This window comes from Amblyomma americanum, chromosome 2, assembly GCF_052857255.1.
Source record: "Amblyomma americanum isolate KBUSLIRL-KWMA chromosome 2, ASM5285725v1, whole genome shotgun sequence".
NCBI classification, from domain to species: Eukaryota; Metazoa; Arthropoda; class Arachnida; order Ixodida; family Ixodidae; genus Amblyomma; species Amblyomma americanum.
Window position 1 is genome coordinate 67,596,046 of NC_135498.1, and position 15,843 is coordinate 67,611,888.

General features: G+C 45.4%; 1 protein-coding gene across 2 annotated transcripts in view; it reads right to left on the reverse strand.

Annotated features, from left to right (window-relative positions):
* The window catches only part of LOC144121364 (SEC14-like protein 2), a 66,032-nt gene extending 52,593 nt beyond the window's left edge, over nucleotides 1-13,439 (reverse strand). The window contains exon 1 of one of the 2 annotated variants that reach the window (XR_013312605.1): nucleotides 13,117-13,426. Coding sequence is in view for 1 of the 2 variants with exons in the window: in XM_077654553.1 (XP_077510679.1) it covers nucleotides 13,117-13,170 (54 nt within the window). In the remaining variant the exon portion in view is untranslated. Of the gene's footprint in view, nucleotides 1-13,116 lie in introns of both variants that reach the window. The other variant, XM_077654553.1, reaches the window with a different exon arrangement.
* Between the last annotated feature and the right edge of the window lie 2,404 nt (nucleotides 13,440-15,843).

Genomic DNA, 15,843 nt, shown 5'->3' on the forward strand with positions numbered 1-15,843 from the left:
CATACGGTAAGCGAAAATTGCATTCATATAGAAATTTCTGTTCAAAAAACGCGCTTGTCCAAAATTTCTGGATGTGCTTTTTCTCATATTTTCCTTCTTTCTATTTTTCCCCAGTTTTGGTTTACATCTTGCACGCTCAGTTTTATTACTTCGCTCTACGTGTCAGAAGTTTGGTTTTATTTCCTTTCTATAGCGATATTCTCAGTCCACAATCGCGTATTTCCGACATAATCAAGCAAACGAGACATACGCTATTCTACCGACACGAATGCCGGTCGCTAAAAGCCAAGGCAAACTGAACTCCTTTCCACGTTTTCGGTATGGGCAGGTATAAAATCAGTCTCACTCAACGTACACGCGCAGACGTTAGACCACCGGCATATTCCTTTGCTGCCGGGACATCTCGGCGTAACCTCATCAACGCACTCGAAAGCCGTAGAGAGGCCTTGCGCGCATTTTCATAATCAGTAGTCCTACGCTGCTTTCACTTTTGCCTTTGTTTTCACCTATTTCTATTCCCAATGACGTGAAGGAAGTTGCTGAATTGAATTCCGGCTGAGGCGGCCACAGTTCACTGGAGGAGAAAATGCAAAAGGCGCCCGTATTGTGTGCGATGTCAGTGTACGTCAGACATCCCCGGGTGGTGGTCGAAACTGACCCGGAGCCCACTCATACGGTGACTGTAGCGGCCCAGAGGCAGGTTTGTGGTGTTAAACCCCACAAACAATACCATACATTTGTGTGTAGCGACAAAGGCCTTTGTGCGTATCAGTTGGAAAACTCCATCTTGTATCCACGTATGACAATCCGGTACACTATCAGCAAATTCGGACATTCGCAGATTGTCACGCCACCTGTTGAATGAAGACTTACTGTTTCGCGCCGCTCTAAACACGTTAATACTGAAGGAAGGGAAGTATGTGAGGGCCTCACTGGTAGCTGACTTCCGACTTAGTAGCCGGAACGAGTCTCAGCTTTCTACATCTAAAAAACACTGACTTCAGTTCTTACCTGGTTTCACAACAGAAATTTCGCAACTTTTGCGATTAAGAGCTTTCGCTACCGGCTTGATGCGTTTCACAGCGCACGGGTATCGAGATTGCAGAAACTGGAAATATTGGAGGCATCGGAAGCAGAACAGAAAAATGAACACGGTTAAGAAGGTTAGGTTAGGGTTAAACATAAGGAAGGAAGGGTTACATTGCGAAGATTCTCTGGATTTAAACGGTAGTAGTAAAGATCAAAGAGAACAACGCTTGTCTGAGGAAGCAACTTTGAAGTAGTCTTGAAGTAGTCTCACGCATACACCACTCGCATCGCGTGGCTGCGTTAGGTCTCCGATGACGGTGCTAGAAAATACTGTCATTCCTGTAGAAACAGCGAAGCTGGCGAGGAAGATTGAAGACTGCCTCGAAGCAGAAGATGAGCGAGTTCATAGCGAAAAAAAAGGAAAGGAGCCATAAGCTTGGTGCATTGGGTTATGCTCCCCAATGTTCGCCAAAAAAAAAAAAAACTGGCCTTCGCGGCCGATTTCTATCAGCATGTTTATGAAGGCTCCTTCGACATTCCGTGCATAGGCGTTTTCTCTTCGTGCTGTTCAAGAGGTAAAAACGCGTGCTTCAAGTTTGTCCTCTCTGCAGTGCGCTGAAGGCGGTTTCTTCGCATCTGTCACCACAGCGAGTGACGGACGACGTGAATACGGTTTCCACAATGCGGAATTCGCTCCCGAGTCCCGCATTCAATTCCGTTTGCCAGAGTTTCGGTAGTTCTGCGAGGCTTCGACGCGTCACTCTGGACGCACACACATATGGAGGCTCATTGAGCACGTCACTATGATCAACGATCCATAAGTTCGTATTGGGTACACATCCGTGCGAGGCGAGTAGTACAGCAGAGTGTGATCTCCGGTCCGTATTTCTTCTCGCGCGCATTTTTTTTCCCATAGAGTATTCAGCAAACAGGGCCTGTGAGTAGTCTTTCTTGAATACATCACCAGAATTCAATTTATCGAGTTCGTAAGTGTAGCCAGTTTGTGTAGTACGCACCTTTGGTCATCGTAATCATTGTGTTCGCGTCTTCTTGGAATATGTTTTAGGGTGGGCACGACAATTGAAAAACTTAAATTCTCATTTGGCAATGAGAACATACTGATTAAATTTCCACTACCTAAGCGGCGAAGCTCGGCACTAATGACGAATCAGTAAGAAGAGGTAAAAAAGGGTTAGGTGTTTGTGGGTTGCACCGTCTGTGAACTTTGCTGAGGACCTGCCACTTTATATCTCATGGACACCCGTAAGGGGCTTAGTTTATCCACATTCCGTTCCTCCATCTTTTAACTTCACCATCGTATATGAAGATTACACTAAGGAGTGCTTTTATCAGCCATAATACGGTTATCATCTCTGATATCGTACGCTGACACCGTGGTAGTTCGCAAAGTGAACATTTCGAATGGGATCGGGAGTAAGGGAGGTAATTAAACTTATCATCTTGCATGAAGCGATAGAAGGAGCTCAGACATTGCGCAAACCTTCGGTATCCTAGCGTTCTAAACCTGAGGAATTCGCTCCTACTCAAGCGCCAACCTTGAAAGTGCCGTGCGTGGTGTTGCTGTCATTGTGCTGCTTGCTGTTCCTCCTTGTCACGAGGTGGCTTTCTTCTCTATTTCCGCATTGAAATGCTTTCAGAAAAACTCGCTGACATTATTTTTGCTTTCAGGTTCTTGAAGAAAATCTCAACGCGAGAGCGCACTCAGTAGCGGCTGGGGCATTTTTGTTGATGCAGCTCTGTGCCAAAAAAAAAAAATATCATGATATATGTTTATGACGCAAGCGAAACTAAGGCCAAAGAGAGCAAGCCGCAGTATTAAATAGTGAACTGATGGCACTGAAAATGTAGAAAGAAAGTTAGACTAAAAATGGTGGAAGCAGACTCCAGAGAGCCCGTTACAAAAAGTACAACTAACGATTCCTGCAAAAATGTCCATAAGATTAGGATTCTAATGATGGCGACGGCTACTGTTCAAGTGTGAGTCTTCCCTATTCCCGCAATGGAAGGAGGGTTGGCTGAGGTTTGCAGAAATTGAATCTTATGTGCTGCGAACACTGCCTGTGTACTCCTAAAAGGGCTAAATGTTTCGCAAGCTCTTCAGTTTCTCTATTGTACACGTGAGTAAGCAATTTTTATGCTTGGATAAAATCTCTTGGCTTTGTGCCCATGGCAACTCGGTCTCTGTCACCACAATTACTTAAGGACCTCTTGACTGACCACGTACTTAGTTATGTGTGAAAACAGAATCTGCGCTATGCTAGCTCTTTATTTTCTCTTGGACTTTTGTTTTTACATTGCTTTGCGCTTTCTAAAAACTTTGTGTTGCCCGGTGTTATGCCTTGCTCTCCAGCCCTCCTCCATTTCGTGCGCGAAACACGTTAATGGCGTTTTTTTTTTTTTTACGGAGACTAAAATTGCTCTAATTCAATGTTTTTTTCGCTCTTATGCTCGGGCCGTTTTCTAATCTCCAGTCATCGCTCTGAATTGATTCACGGAAGCAATGAGCAGGCTTCATTGTTAACGAGCTCTTACACTGTACTGAGTTAATGGCACTGCGATGACGCAAAAAGTAATATCTGTTGAGGCGAAAAGAAAACCATGCGCCTCGGGAAGAAAACTCGATCAGAAAACAAAACCGAAGATGGGGAGCCCCCTAGACAAACACACTCGGTCGCATTCCCCAAATGGCTCCTAGAAACATCTCCCATTGCGCGAAGGCAGCGGGCTCCTTGTTTGCGTTCTAAATCACAGTCGCGTCGACTGCAAACACGAGACGCCACAAACACACTTTCATGCGAGCCCACGTACACGCCTGCACGCAGGCATGCGATCGCGTGGGTGCGTGCAAACAATGCGGCGAGATGATTCCAGGAAGTTCATGACGGCTCATGATGCGATGTATTTTTGCTCTTTAGCAGCCATTTGCTTAGAGCGGTTTCTTTGCTCGTTAGATTTGTGTGTTTTCATGCCACTAGTGCGCGGACTTTACCGCAAAATATTTGCAGTCGCTTAGATTGCTACTCATACAAAACTGCTTTTATTCGATCGATTTCTGCAGCTGTAGGAAACATTCATTCATTGCTTCTTCATTGGTTCTTTTTTCTCGACATTTTTAAGCCATCCATACGGTATGGACACCGCGGCTTCACGACCTTTAACGTATAACTACCTTCCACGCCATTTGGCACATGTTATAGTGCCGCTGGAGAACAGACAGATTCGTTAAACATAGATTCAGAAAAATTTTTCATTGTATGTTGATTCAGTTTTCCGACCTACTGGTAATAAATACATATTTTTGCTATGTCTATATTGGCCGGAAGCGATCATGAATTTATTGTTAGACCGCACTATCGGCCCACTAACGTATTTAAATACAGTTTCTTTCCACATACCATCGACCAATGAAAAGGCTGTCCGGTACGATTCATTCGCAACTATTCAATCGACTGTTTGTTGGAAACTGAGAAGCAGAACATATGCGCACTCATTTTTCTTCCTTTCCTTGTACTATAAAAATCATTAGCTTTATTTATTGTACTTTGTTTTGTTCAGCATTAATGCTCGTACGCTGTGCGCAGTCTTGCGCATATTTTGGCCCCGATTTGAGTGCTATGCTTGCCGCGAAGCTTTGTGGTGTTCGTTTACTCATGACCGAACCCACTGCACCATGCTTGTGACGCTAGATGCGACCAAATTTACCTGCAATAAATTTACCTGGAGCCGCGCGCAACTGCATCTACATTGTTCGAGATTGGCGTAAGCATGGTAAGCGCCGTATCTCGAAAGATCCTTTTCAGCTTTAAACTGAAAGCGGCCGACAGGGGTGGGGATTGTGCTCTTCGACAGCAGTCGAGCCCACTTGTTGCGATTGCCCCTGCCTTGTTGTTCAGTTATTTGTGCTGAAGTCAGACTAATGGATTTTCTTATGCAAGATTGTCGCTGTTTTCTTGACCGTCGTCACCACCTTGTGACACTATGTATCGCACTAAAGTTACCATAGCTTCTGTAAAGCGTCAGCTGCATTTCTTATATAACTTGAAGCGGCACTTATTATATGCACGGGAAATACTTAATATCTGTTGCCTGCATTTCAGTACTCTTCCCAATCCTGCTGTAGTCCCAGTGGGGACTGCAGCATTTGCAAATAGATAATCGATGATCCGATATTATAAGAGAGGAAATCCGAAGGCAAGTGACTTAGTGCCCGTGGGGGGAGCGGTGTTTGGGGACTGCAGACAGACAGGTGGGGAGATGAGATACAGGGACTTGCTGGGAGTTCGTATGGGTGGTTGCACAGGTAGCACAAAGGAGAGCTAACTGAAGATCAATGAGAGAGGCCTTTGTCCTGCAAGAGATGCGACTTGGTTGACGCTGTGAATGTTGATGCTCATGATGATGATGATAAGGGCAGAAAACTGCTACCGTTCTGTTACAAAATCACTCTCAACAGCGAATTTATTCGAGACTCTTATCTTCGGGCATCTGTAAACATGCCGCCTAAGTTAAGTTTTCGCATATGGTTCTCAAAGCAGATATGCCACTTATTCTGCTTACATTCAGAATGAGACCTTATAAATGTAGCGATAGTAGTTTCTTTTGACCGATTTTTTAAGCTGTAGTGAGCATCCATAAATAAAATTGCTGACATGTACTGGCTTAAATCCAGCTTAGTTTATAGCTCGTTGGTAGGGCCATGTTACCACAGTGGCCTCTGGCCTGATTACAGTTTTTTTCCTTGCGTAACAGGGGTTGAAAAGACGGTACCAAGGTTGCAGTTACAGCTGAGTAAAACCTATAATTTCTCCAGCACCTTTCGCGAGTAATAAAGACAACATCGCATCGCTGCTCGGCCTGGAATCTGATTTTCGGACTTTTGATTCTATGACCGTGCCTGTAAAAATGCTCCCTGTATCCCGTCTCGTTTTTAAAGCACTTTTTATTAAGGAGAAAATACGGTATGCGCCGAAATTACTTAGTCGCAGTCAGAAATGACACTTGACTGGTCTAACGACTGGAAGCACGTAGGCACAAACACCATATACAAAAGATGTAGGATGTAACATCCGATTCAGAGAGCCTCATCAGTCACGTTGGTCGTTAGTAAAGCTTGAGAATAGGGTGACCCTATGGGATAGGGGAATAGTGGGGTAGCGGAGGTGCCAGTGCGCAAGCGTAGAATGCCAACATCATTCGGGTCTTTGGTTTCCCCGGGTGACGCAAACCCAAAACTAGTCAAGTAAGGCCGGGTAGCATGGCGGCGCCCCGCGAAGCGGTGGCTGCTAGCCCCGCCCCGAATTAATCGCTGCTGCTTTACCGTATCTCGCTTAAGCGGCAAATCAATGGTCGCGAAGCTTTCTGTTTCTCTCAGAATGCCCGGATCACAAAATTCAAGGGATGAAACGCGGCAAAATTTTTAGATTGCTTCTATATTAGGACAGCTGCCAGGCTCATTGAGTACGCGTTCTTTGGTTGCCATGGATATACGATGTTAGAACACGCGGTATGTTCGAACAGTTCGAGTTGACTCTCCTTAAAAAGACATTACAAACTTTTGAATTTCAATATGCTGTTTTATAACTCATTGCCGCTTTTTTCTTATGATTGTGTAAAAATTAAGCGTAAATCGGATTAAATTTTCGAGATATACAATTTAACGTTCTTACTTCTAATTAAAAATAGAGCTACGAGAGGCTAACGTAATCCGGATGTGACCGGGCCCCTATACTAAAGTTCTCGCGAGTAGATACCTTAAGGCCGCCGTACGCAGCGTGAAAAAAAAGCCCCGAGCTTGGTTCCGCGGTTCTTAAACTGTTTAGAGACTCCCTTTGTTCGTGCAGGTCTCCTAGGTTAATAAAAGCTCAAGTGGCACTGCGAGGAAAAGACATACTCAAAGTTTGGGTCTAACATGCTGCTATTTGCTGGCAGTGCAGTACCGTCAGTCAGAACGCGTTGAAAGGTCGTCCGAGCCATATCGGCGAGTTTGTGAGTACTATCTCGTGTTCTAAGAAAATAATGCAGATGGTGGATCACAAGACACTTGTCGTAGGAAAAAAGCAAACATCCGTAGTTGACGGCGACAAATACGGAGATGGCGATAAGAATGCGTTAACTGAACACAGTGTGTACGTCGATGAGCGCTCTAACTGCTGGCCTGTTCACGCCTAATTAAGCATAGGAAAACGAGATATTTTGAAATATTTCAGTTGCACTTGCGTCTAATTAAGGACTACAACGAGGAAAAGGCTGACGGCGCTGCTCCGACACATAATGATAAGCACCATATTAATCATCATACCACTATTATCATCAGCAGCATCCCAACCACGTCTACAGCAGGACAAAGACATCTCCTAATGCGCCCCAATTATCCCCATCTCGCGTCAGCAGCGGCTGCCCCATCTCACCAAGCGTCCTAGTCTCATCTGTATAGCTAGCTTTCTGTCATCCCTGACTACACTTTCCTTATCTTGGAAATCATACTCTCAGCCTAACAGACAATTAGTTACTTTCTCACCGGATGACGTACCTGCCGGTGTTCATTTTCTCCTCTGAATTGATCCTAGGATGTCATTAAATCTGGTTTGTCCTTTAATCCTCATCGCCCTTTTCTTGTATCAGCGCAACCAGCAGCCCTCACTATCGCCGAGCCGCCGCGGTGGCTGAGTGGTTACGGCGCTCGGCTGCTGGCCCGAAAGACGCGGGTTCGATCCCGACCACGGCGGTCGAATTTCGGTAAAGGCGAAATACTAGAGGCCCGTGTACTGTGCGATGTCAGTGCGCGTTAAACAACCTCAGGTGGTCCAAATTTCCGGAGCCCTTCATTACGGCGCCTGTCATAGCCTGAGTCGCTTTGGGGCGTTAAACCGCTATAAACCAAACCAAACCAATCCCCATCGCCGCCACTCGCAAGAAAGAGACTGGTGGCGTGGCGCATCGTATCCTTAGCAAGAGGGAATACATACTCTGGCGGCGCTCATAAACAGAACCTTGCCGGCGGCCGCGTAAGGAGAGACGCTCTCGGTTACCTCCGAGTTCTGCAGGGAAACACAACACCCGCCCTCCTTCCCCACCACACCCTCCTTTCGGCGGCGGCGCTCACGCAATATTGATCAAACGGGCCGCTCGTATCAACGTTCCCTTCTTTCCATCGATTCCCTCGCGCGCGCCGACCAGCCGTCTCGCATTATCAGCCACGCAGTCTGCAGCGTCCCCGGCGGGAGGCGGTGCGCTCCAGGGGCAGCGTTCAGGGCCCTGTGTCAATCTAATTAATGCGGCCGTGACGGCCCGCAAGGCCAGGTGAGAGCACCGCTAGCATAGTGGCCGGTGCACGGTGCGTTGGCCTGCAGGCTGCAAGGTCAAGGGTTTAATTCTTACTACCAGGAGCGCAGGAAAAGTGTCCGCCAACCTTAGGTCATAACACCCGAGAGGACTGTGTTAATCTTGCGTGCAAAATAAAAATATTGTTTGGAAAGTTGGAGGGGGATTCATGCTTGAATTTTGATACTCAAGAACAACGGGTATAGAAGAAAACGACTATTGGAGTGTTTTTTCCACTTGAGCGCTGAAGTTTCCTGATATTGCGCTTCAAAACCTAATTATGAGCTTCATGCTTCTCCAGCCACTATTCCTTAGGGATGCTGTAGTTAGAGAGACGCATAACAGCGCAGTAAACGGGTACTATGAAAACAGTGCAGAGCCATAGAGTGTTGACTTAAGACTACCCACCCACAATGATAGAAACATTCCTAGTGAATGCATTATGGCGCAGTTGGCCACTGTATTTTGTATGGCTGCGGCTTCAAGTATTTCTCCTTGGAACTGTGCGGTGTCTGCACTCACTATATAGTCCCCGCTTATTTCGCTGTTCTGACACTTTGCCGCTTATCAGCTAGCCCACAGTTTCATCTACACGCTGCAGTTATTGCATTCAGAATAACAGCGATCCGACACTCCAGGTGTCCGCTCATTTTCTGTCCATAAAAAATGCGCTGTGTACGAAGTATCTTCCGTTTAGCGTCTGAAGCTGAGAAACTTCCTCGCGTTTTTTTTTTTTGTCCTCACTTCTGTTAGTTAAAAGTGTTATAGAAAATAGTAATGCACATAGCACGGGCGGTTCGTCATCATCTTACATTAACATAACAAAGTCCATTAACGATATGAAACAACCAGGAGCGAAACATACGAAGCCGGTGCAGTTAGGCGCAGGATGCGCAAGTCTAATGCGTAAATGTTACAAACTAGTTCATGTACCTTTCTTGCACACAGAGGAGGTCACTGAAAAATTCCCGACTGCGACGAAAGGAACAGTCGCCCTGTTCACTCGATTACGTCTCTTTACTGTAAATCTGTTCCTTCTTACCTGCCACTTACGTTGTGCTAACAGTTTCCTTCAATTAACAGTGACTAGGAGAGCACACTCCAAATAAGTTGAGTGAAGGAATGATTAAGGATTTTGCAAGAATTGTTGTAGTTTCATCATCAATTTATTTCGCGTCTTTTGTATCACTTCGAGATGCTCTCGCTGAACTCAATGTTAATAGTAAATATAAAAGCTCGTTGTGTGTTGTCTATGGCTTCGATCGTCAAAGCGAAGGAAGAATTTTAATCGAGTACTAAGTGTCTGGCTGGATATTTAAATCCTAACGTGTTCCACATAAAACATGGCGACAGAAGCAATGCATTCCTAATACATGAACGAAATTTCGCAAGGCAGGTTACTGCTTGTCCCCGTAATGCAAGGTGAAGCGAAGAGGACTAGGAAATATTTTGCAATTATCGCTGATATTTATTGCAAACCCTACCGCCTCTTGCAAGGTCGAAACCTTATCTCTGAATTACTGTAAACGGCAGAATATTTTGAGGCAAAGCATCACTGCTTTTAGCCCTACGAATTTCTTTGAATTTTAATAAAACCCGAAGTCAGTAGAATGAATGCAACGAGTGCCTTAAGGTTCATAGGAATCCGCCAACTTCTTTAAGGTGACCCAAATCATTTTCCCTGTGTGGATCGGTACACACATCAGTTTATATATTTAAATATATTTTCATTATGTGCGGTAAATGTAGTTTTTGTATTGTTTTATTGCTTGGGTAGCGTGCATACATTGTCTACATGGCTTGGTACTGTCCAGTTCAGCAGTTAGCTCGTTATTAATGTCGTTAATGACTTCCTTGCAAAGTATTTCCTTATAACGTGTTTCTCCTTGCATTTCTACTATTGCCTGTTGACGCTGTTCAGCAGTAGCGCATAAAACCTTAACGTGTCAAATATTTTGTTTACCATTTCTACTTTGCCGCTCACGCTGCTTTCACAAATTGTGCATGTTTCACGCAGTATTCTTTTTGGACATTTTGTTACGCGCTTGAGCAGGTAGGGCATTGGCACATCAGGCTGTAGGAGTTCTTTTTAAGGATAACCTACATAGGACGGGCCAGCCAGAGAAATCGTTTTCTCTGCAGTACTCCACGTGTTCTCGAGAGTAGTTCCTAATGAAAATTGTTCGTAGTTGCTTGTTACATCATTCACCGCATTGTTTTTGTTCATTCTCAACAATAGTCTTAGTGCTCATCGCACGCAAGTGTACTGCTTACAGGCGGCTCATAAAATAGCCGGGTTCTCTTGTCATGCATGTGCTTTCTGTTTCTTGTGACCGTTTTTAAAACGCTTATATGCGAAGACGGGAATGATTAAGCAATGCATACAAGTTAGTCCAAAATTAATTAGAGCTATCTAAATCTAAGGAGTTTGACGGCTCATGTGTTGAAAGAACTTCATTAAGAGACGACATACGGATGAAAGGTGAGTACTACGTATAAAAGAGGGCTCGCGGTAAGAGACGGCAGACTGCGGAGTGATAAGATAAGGCTACTATTCTATCTGCAAGAAAATAATCAGATTCACTCTTCTCAAATAAACAAGGACAGTTTGCTTTCGTTGTTTGGCCTGGAGACAGCCCACGGTCACCATCATTGCGTTCTCATGGGAACCAATCAGCCTTTCAGCTGCTTGGATTGCGCTTTCTAGGTAAAGTTCGAGCTTTATATATGCTGCTCATACCGAAGTCCGGTAACGTTTATATTTGTTGCAGATGGACGTATATGGCTCCAGATAAGCGCTCCAACCCCGCCACCATAGAGCGGATTATTCCCGATTGGCTGGAGGGAATTGATATCACCACACCGGACGTGACGTCAAGGCATCACTTGCGTTTAATGGTATCGTATTGCCAGCACCTAATGTATTTAGGTGCCCCCTGTGAAACTTTCTTTATTCAAGCAATCAGATTTTCTCTGTATGATAAATCAACCCTCGAAAAGGATGCAGTCGACCTCGTACTGAATCGCTCTTCAAAACCTTAGGCATACGATCACAGACTAAAATGAAAAAAAGAAACCACAGCACTGATTTTAACCCAAAGCCATACCCTGGTCTTCATAAGGGTATAATCAGATGAACAAGAATCCTTTACCTAAACATTAATTGGAAAAGCGGCAGCTGTGTGCATAGTGAAATTCATAGGTTGAGCGACTATGCTGCAGTTCGCTACTGTGGATGTTGTTACTTTGCAGCGATTTGACTTAAGTATTCAGAAATAAACGCCTAGGAATCTTTAGAAAGGAAATCACTAACTACATTTACGGACTTCAGTGCAATATTTATCTTACATATTATAATAATTTTTCGGCGAAAATTATGTTCCTGCCGTTGTAATCACTGTGTTGACTTTTAACGATGGGGTTCAGACATTTCCCTAAATATACCATCCTGCCAACTGTACGCAAATTTTGGTGCCCTGACCCTTCAATACGTTTATCGCTAACGATGTGATTCCGTTAATGGCAGATGCGCGTGGTCATTACCACACTTTCTCGTCTACTTTCGCCTTTTTCACTCAACACTTTTTGCCAGTGGTCGAGAAAGTTCTTGGGGATATGATTAAGAAAGCGGCCCCCAAGTGAAATTGTGCAGGTCAACTTTTATTAATTAAACAAGTGAAATCAGTAGCCAACCTACTTTTAAAAAAATAAAACTTTTCACGGCATACTAAAACATAAAAATGTACGTGAACAACCACAAAGGCCCCTCCCTACCCCCCACGCACGCCCCCCCCCCCCCCCCCCCCCCCACACACACACACAAGGAAGCATCTCCAATACAAAAGCCTATTCATTTCTTAATTGTGGAATCCCCAGCCAATCCCGCCACAAACTCGTTCATTCGTAGGTGACGGAAAGCTGGCTTCACCTTTGACTTTCGTGCCACGGGAGAAACCAACAAAGTTGTTGAGCGGACACGAGATCGCTGCACGTGATGTCTTTCCCGGTTTCACTAATACAGCTCCAAAAAAGAAATAAGGAGAGAGAGAAATACAAAAAGTGTTGAGCCTTGACCCAGTTGTTTACAACTGCCGCGCCTGTTACGCCTCTTTCTAGCACGCATATTAGCCGCACCACAAGCAAAAATCGATGCCCTCTTTTGTTTCTTTGGTGAAGCAGTCGCGTCTGCTTTCGTGCACACTTTGGCACAAAAATAACGTTGTTCGTTCTCTTGCTCAGCATGCACTGTGCGTTCGTAGTCGTTGTAGATCGGTAAAAGGGCGATTTTTAACCACTCTCGCGAGAATGACGTAAGAGACCAACGAATTCTTCTCAGCCACCCAATAAGTGCGAACTCATTGGCGATTGTGTACGCGCCTCGAGAACAATCCAGTCTAAATGAAGAGATTTTCTACAAGGCGATTTCTGTGCAAGTCCTGACAAGCTATAATACACTTCAGCGAGTGTCGCATTGAAACGCAGCTGTGATGCGGCGTGCGTTAAAGAGTCAGCGAAGCATCGCTTGTGACCTTTACACTCGTTTCGCAGGACCGCCCCACTGCGCCAGTGTTGGTGTCTCCCCGCGCACGCGTGCCGCCTCCAACGGCACGTCTCTCGGCGAGGAAGCGTTCCGTTTTCCGAGCAAAGCGATGAAGCGCGACGTTCGAAGAAGAGTAGGAGAAAAAAAAACAATAAACGAAAACGGTCGGAGCGCTGCGAAAGCCCGTCGCAGCCAGGCGCACTTACTTCGTCGAGCGCTGTCATCTGCTGCTCGGTGAGGTCTCCTACGCGTCCGCTCATGGTGAGGCCGTTCGGGTACCGTCGCCTGTGCCGACAGCGATGCCACTGGAATGGAGAAGTCTGGGATCGGAACTGCTCGGTCTGCGGCTTGCGCTGGTCGCGTTTCGAGCGGCGGTTCCAAAGACGCCGGCCCGCGGTTGCCGAGGTCGTCGACGCTACGACACTTTCTCCATTGCCGTCTCCGCGGCCCCGAAAAACGCGACTGGCACGAACGCACAGACGGCTTGGGGCCTCCGAATCACGAACGCGAAACCGCAAAGGAGGGCGAGAACGGCGGCCAGGGGCGGGAGTGCGCATGCGCGAGAAGCAGCGCCCCCTTCGCTGCGCGCGGGTGCCGGGGTGACGACGGAAGCAGACGACCGCAGAGTCGGGGTCGCTGAGAAGAGCACGGCCAACTGTCGTTTGTGCTGCGCTCGGTGAAACAAGATTAAAAAAAGGGGTTAGAAGGGCGGAAACATAACTCACGTGGCTTCTAGCTGCCAATCAGATTTGGGCCAGTGAACGAAGAGAAAAACCCTTTCGCTGTTCGTGGTCTTCACTGTCTTATTGTTTATTAATAAACCTCTTTTAACGACATGTTAGTTGGTTATAAGAAAAAAAAAGAAATATGGTTTCGCCACACAGAACCGCAGCCCGACAGGGCTAATGTGGTTATGTACCGTCATGCAAGGCCGGTTTTTCTATTGAAGTGCCAAGACGAAATACCAATAAAAACATTGGCGCCGCGGTCGAACTGTGAGCTATATATAGGTCGCGCTAAATGTTTTGTTTCAAAGAACGTGTTTCTTTTTTGTGGGTCACGCCTCAATTTAGGGAGAGAAATATGTTTTTTTCTATCTTTTTTCTCTTATAACAGGTTGGAGGTTGGCGATACAATATTTTCGCTTAGTAGTTTACGAGTGGAGATTTAATAAGACCCTTTATTTCATAACCATCTTTTACTGCGCATTCAAAAATTTATTATTCAGTACCACAGCTAAGCGATATATCTTTAAAGCGTATTTAGAAATTAAAATGCACCAAGTCACATAAGTTCCATTCAGGACAGCAGTTAAAGCTTCTGCAGAAAGAAATGACTTCATGGTATTTTCATGTGCATGCTGTTAAACATTTTTACTGCTCTTTAAAGTTTGTAGCCGTAGTAAGTTAAAGCGGCTCCATGAAATGCGCCGAGGGGCTTACATTTCAATTCGAATCCAAGACATTCTCCCCTACTCTAGCCTAAAGGTCGTTTGGACACGGCTATCTGTTTTGAATCACTTTTCGCCGTGCGTAAAGTAGCCAAACATAGCACGTGGTGATACCATTAAGAATACTTTCCGCAAAACAACAGAAAACAATTCTCAAGTATTTTCGGCCGCCTTATTGCTCCGTGGCGCCATCTCGACGTGTGCGCCCAAATCTCTACAGTAAGGAGCGCGCGCCAAATTTCGGATGCTAGGGACGAGATAATTTCTCATACTTCAAGCCATTTGTCAGCCCGTCACCCCGAGAGGTAAAGGCATTGTTATTCTTTCCCAGTCAGCGCTCATCCTCTTTTTTTCGTTTACCTGGCAACTTTCGCACTGACGAATGCTTCGAATTTCGGTGACGAATGATTCGCCACACCTACCTTGGTTAGAGCATAAAATGAACAACAAAGGTGGAAGGGCAACGGCAGTAATTGGAGCCAGGCTTCCCAATCGTCCCTTGGTCATAATGGGCGTTTAAGATTTCCATCCTCCCTGTTCTCCATATGCCGTATCTAAAGCATTAGTGTTTTGCCTGCTCGCTATTATGCTCAAGGTGAAGCATAACTTACAGAAACAAAGATGACCAGGTGCGTTTGCTGGTCGATTGATCCCGAAATTATCAAGGTTCTAAAAAGAGAGTGGTGCGTTAAGAAACTTCAGTTAATGATGTTAAGCTAGTCGGCATCTTGACTTAGTAAAAGGCACTTTTTTGTTTAAAAGCGAGTCCGAAATATGCAAGCCACAAAGTCCGCATAATTAAATGCAGCGTAGAACTCTAAATGTGTCTGCCTTAATGAACCACCGCTTGGTCTGAACTTGCAGGAAATGTGTAAAAAATAACCTTAGTAATTTTACCTCTCTTGCTAACCCCACAAAGCAAGTAGACACCCATGCAACCCGAGCTCTGGAGACTTGCCGTGTTCCTTAACTCTGTGCTAATTATGGGCGGCAGATCTTGTGGCACCAGTTCCCAAATTTACTTAATGATCTCAGCCAATGTAGTATTAATCTGCTCACTTGTTCGGCAAAAGATCTGCATGAAGTGTTTTTGTGCTAATGACTGTGTCTTGTTTTATTTGTGCCCTGCGACAACGTGTAACGTGTTTACCCAGTCTCAGGCAGTCTCCTCAAGAATTTTACAAAGTTTTACAAGATTTTGTCTGCTGCTTTTCTATTCTCGTTAGGTTGTTTTTGGAAAGTGTTCCCTCCGCCCTGCTTCAGCCATTGTGGTGGAACTTGGGACCAGACAATCTTCCTCTGAGCAGCTATTTTCGCTTTTTTCCTCCACAATCTTGAATAACCTTGTTTGTGGAAATAAATCAAATCAACAAGCTATAGTAAGATGCAGGCAAATGCACCTCAAAGGAGGCCGCCCAACCAGTGGCTTCGACCGACTGTCATGAAGTCGCCGTTAATCTCATTTCGCAGAGACACCTGCCAG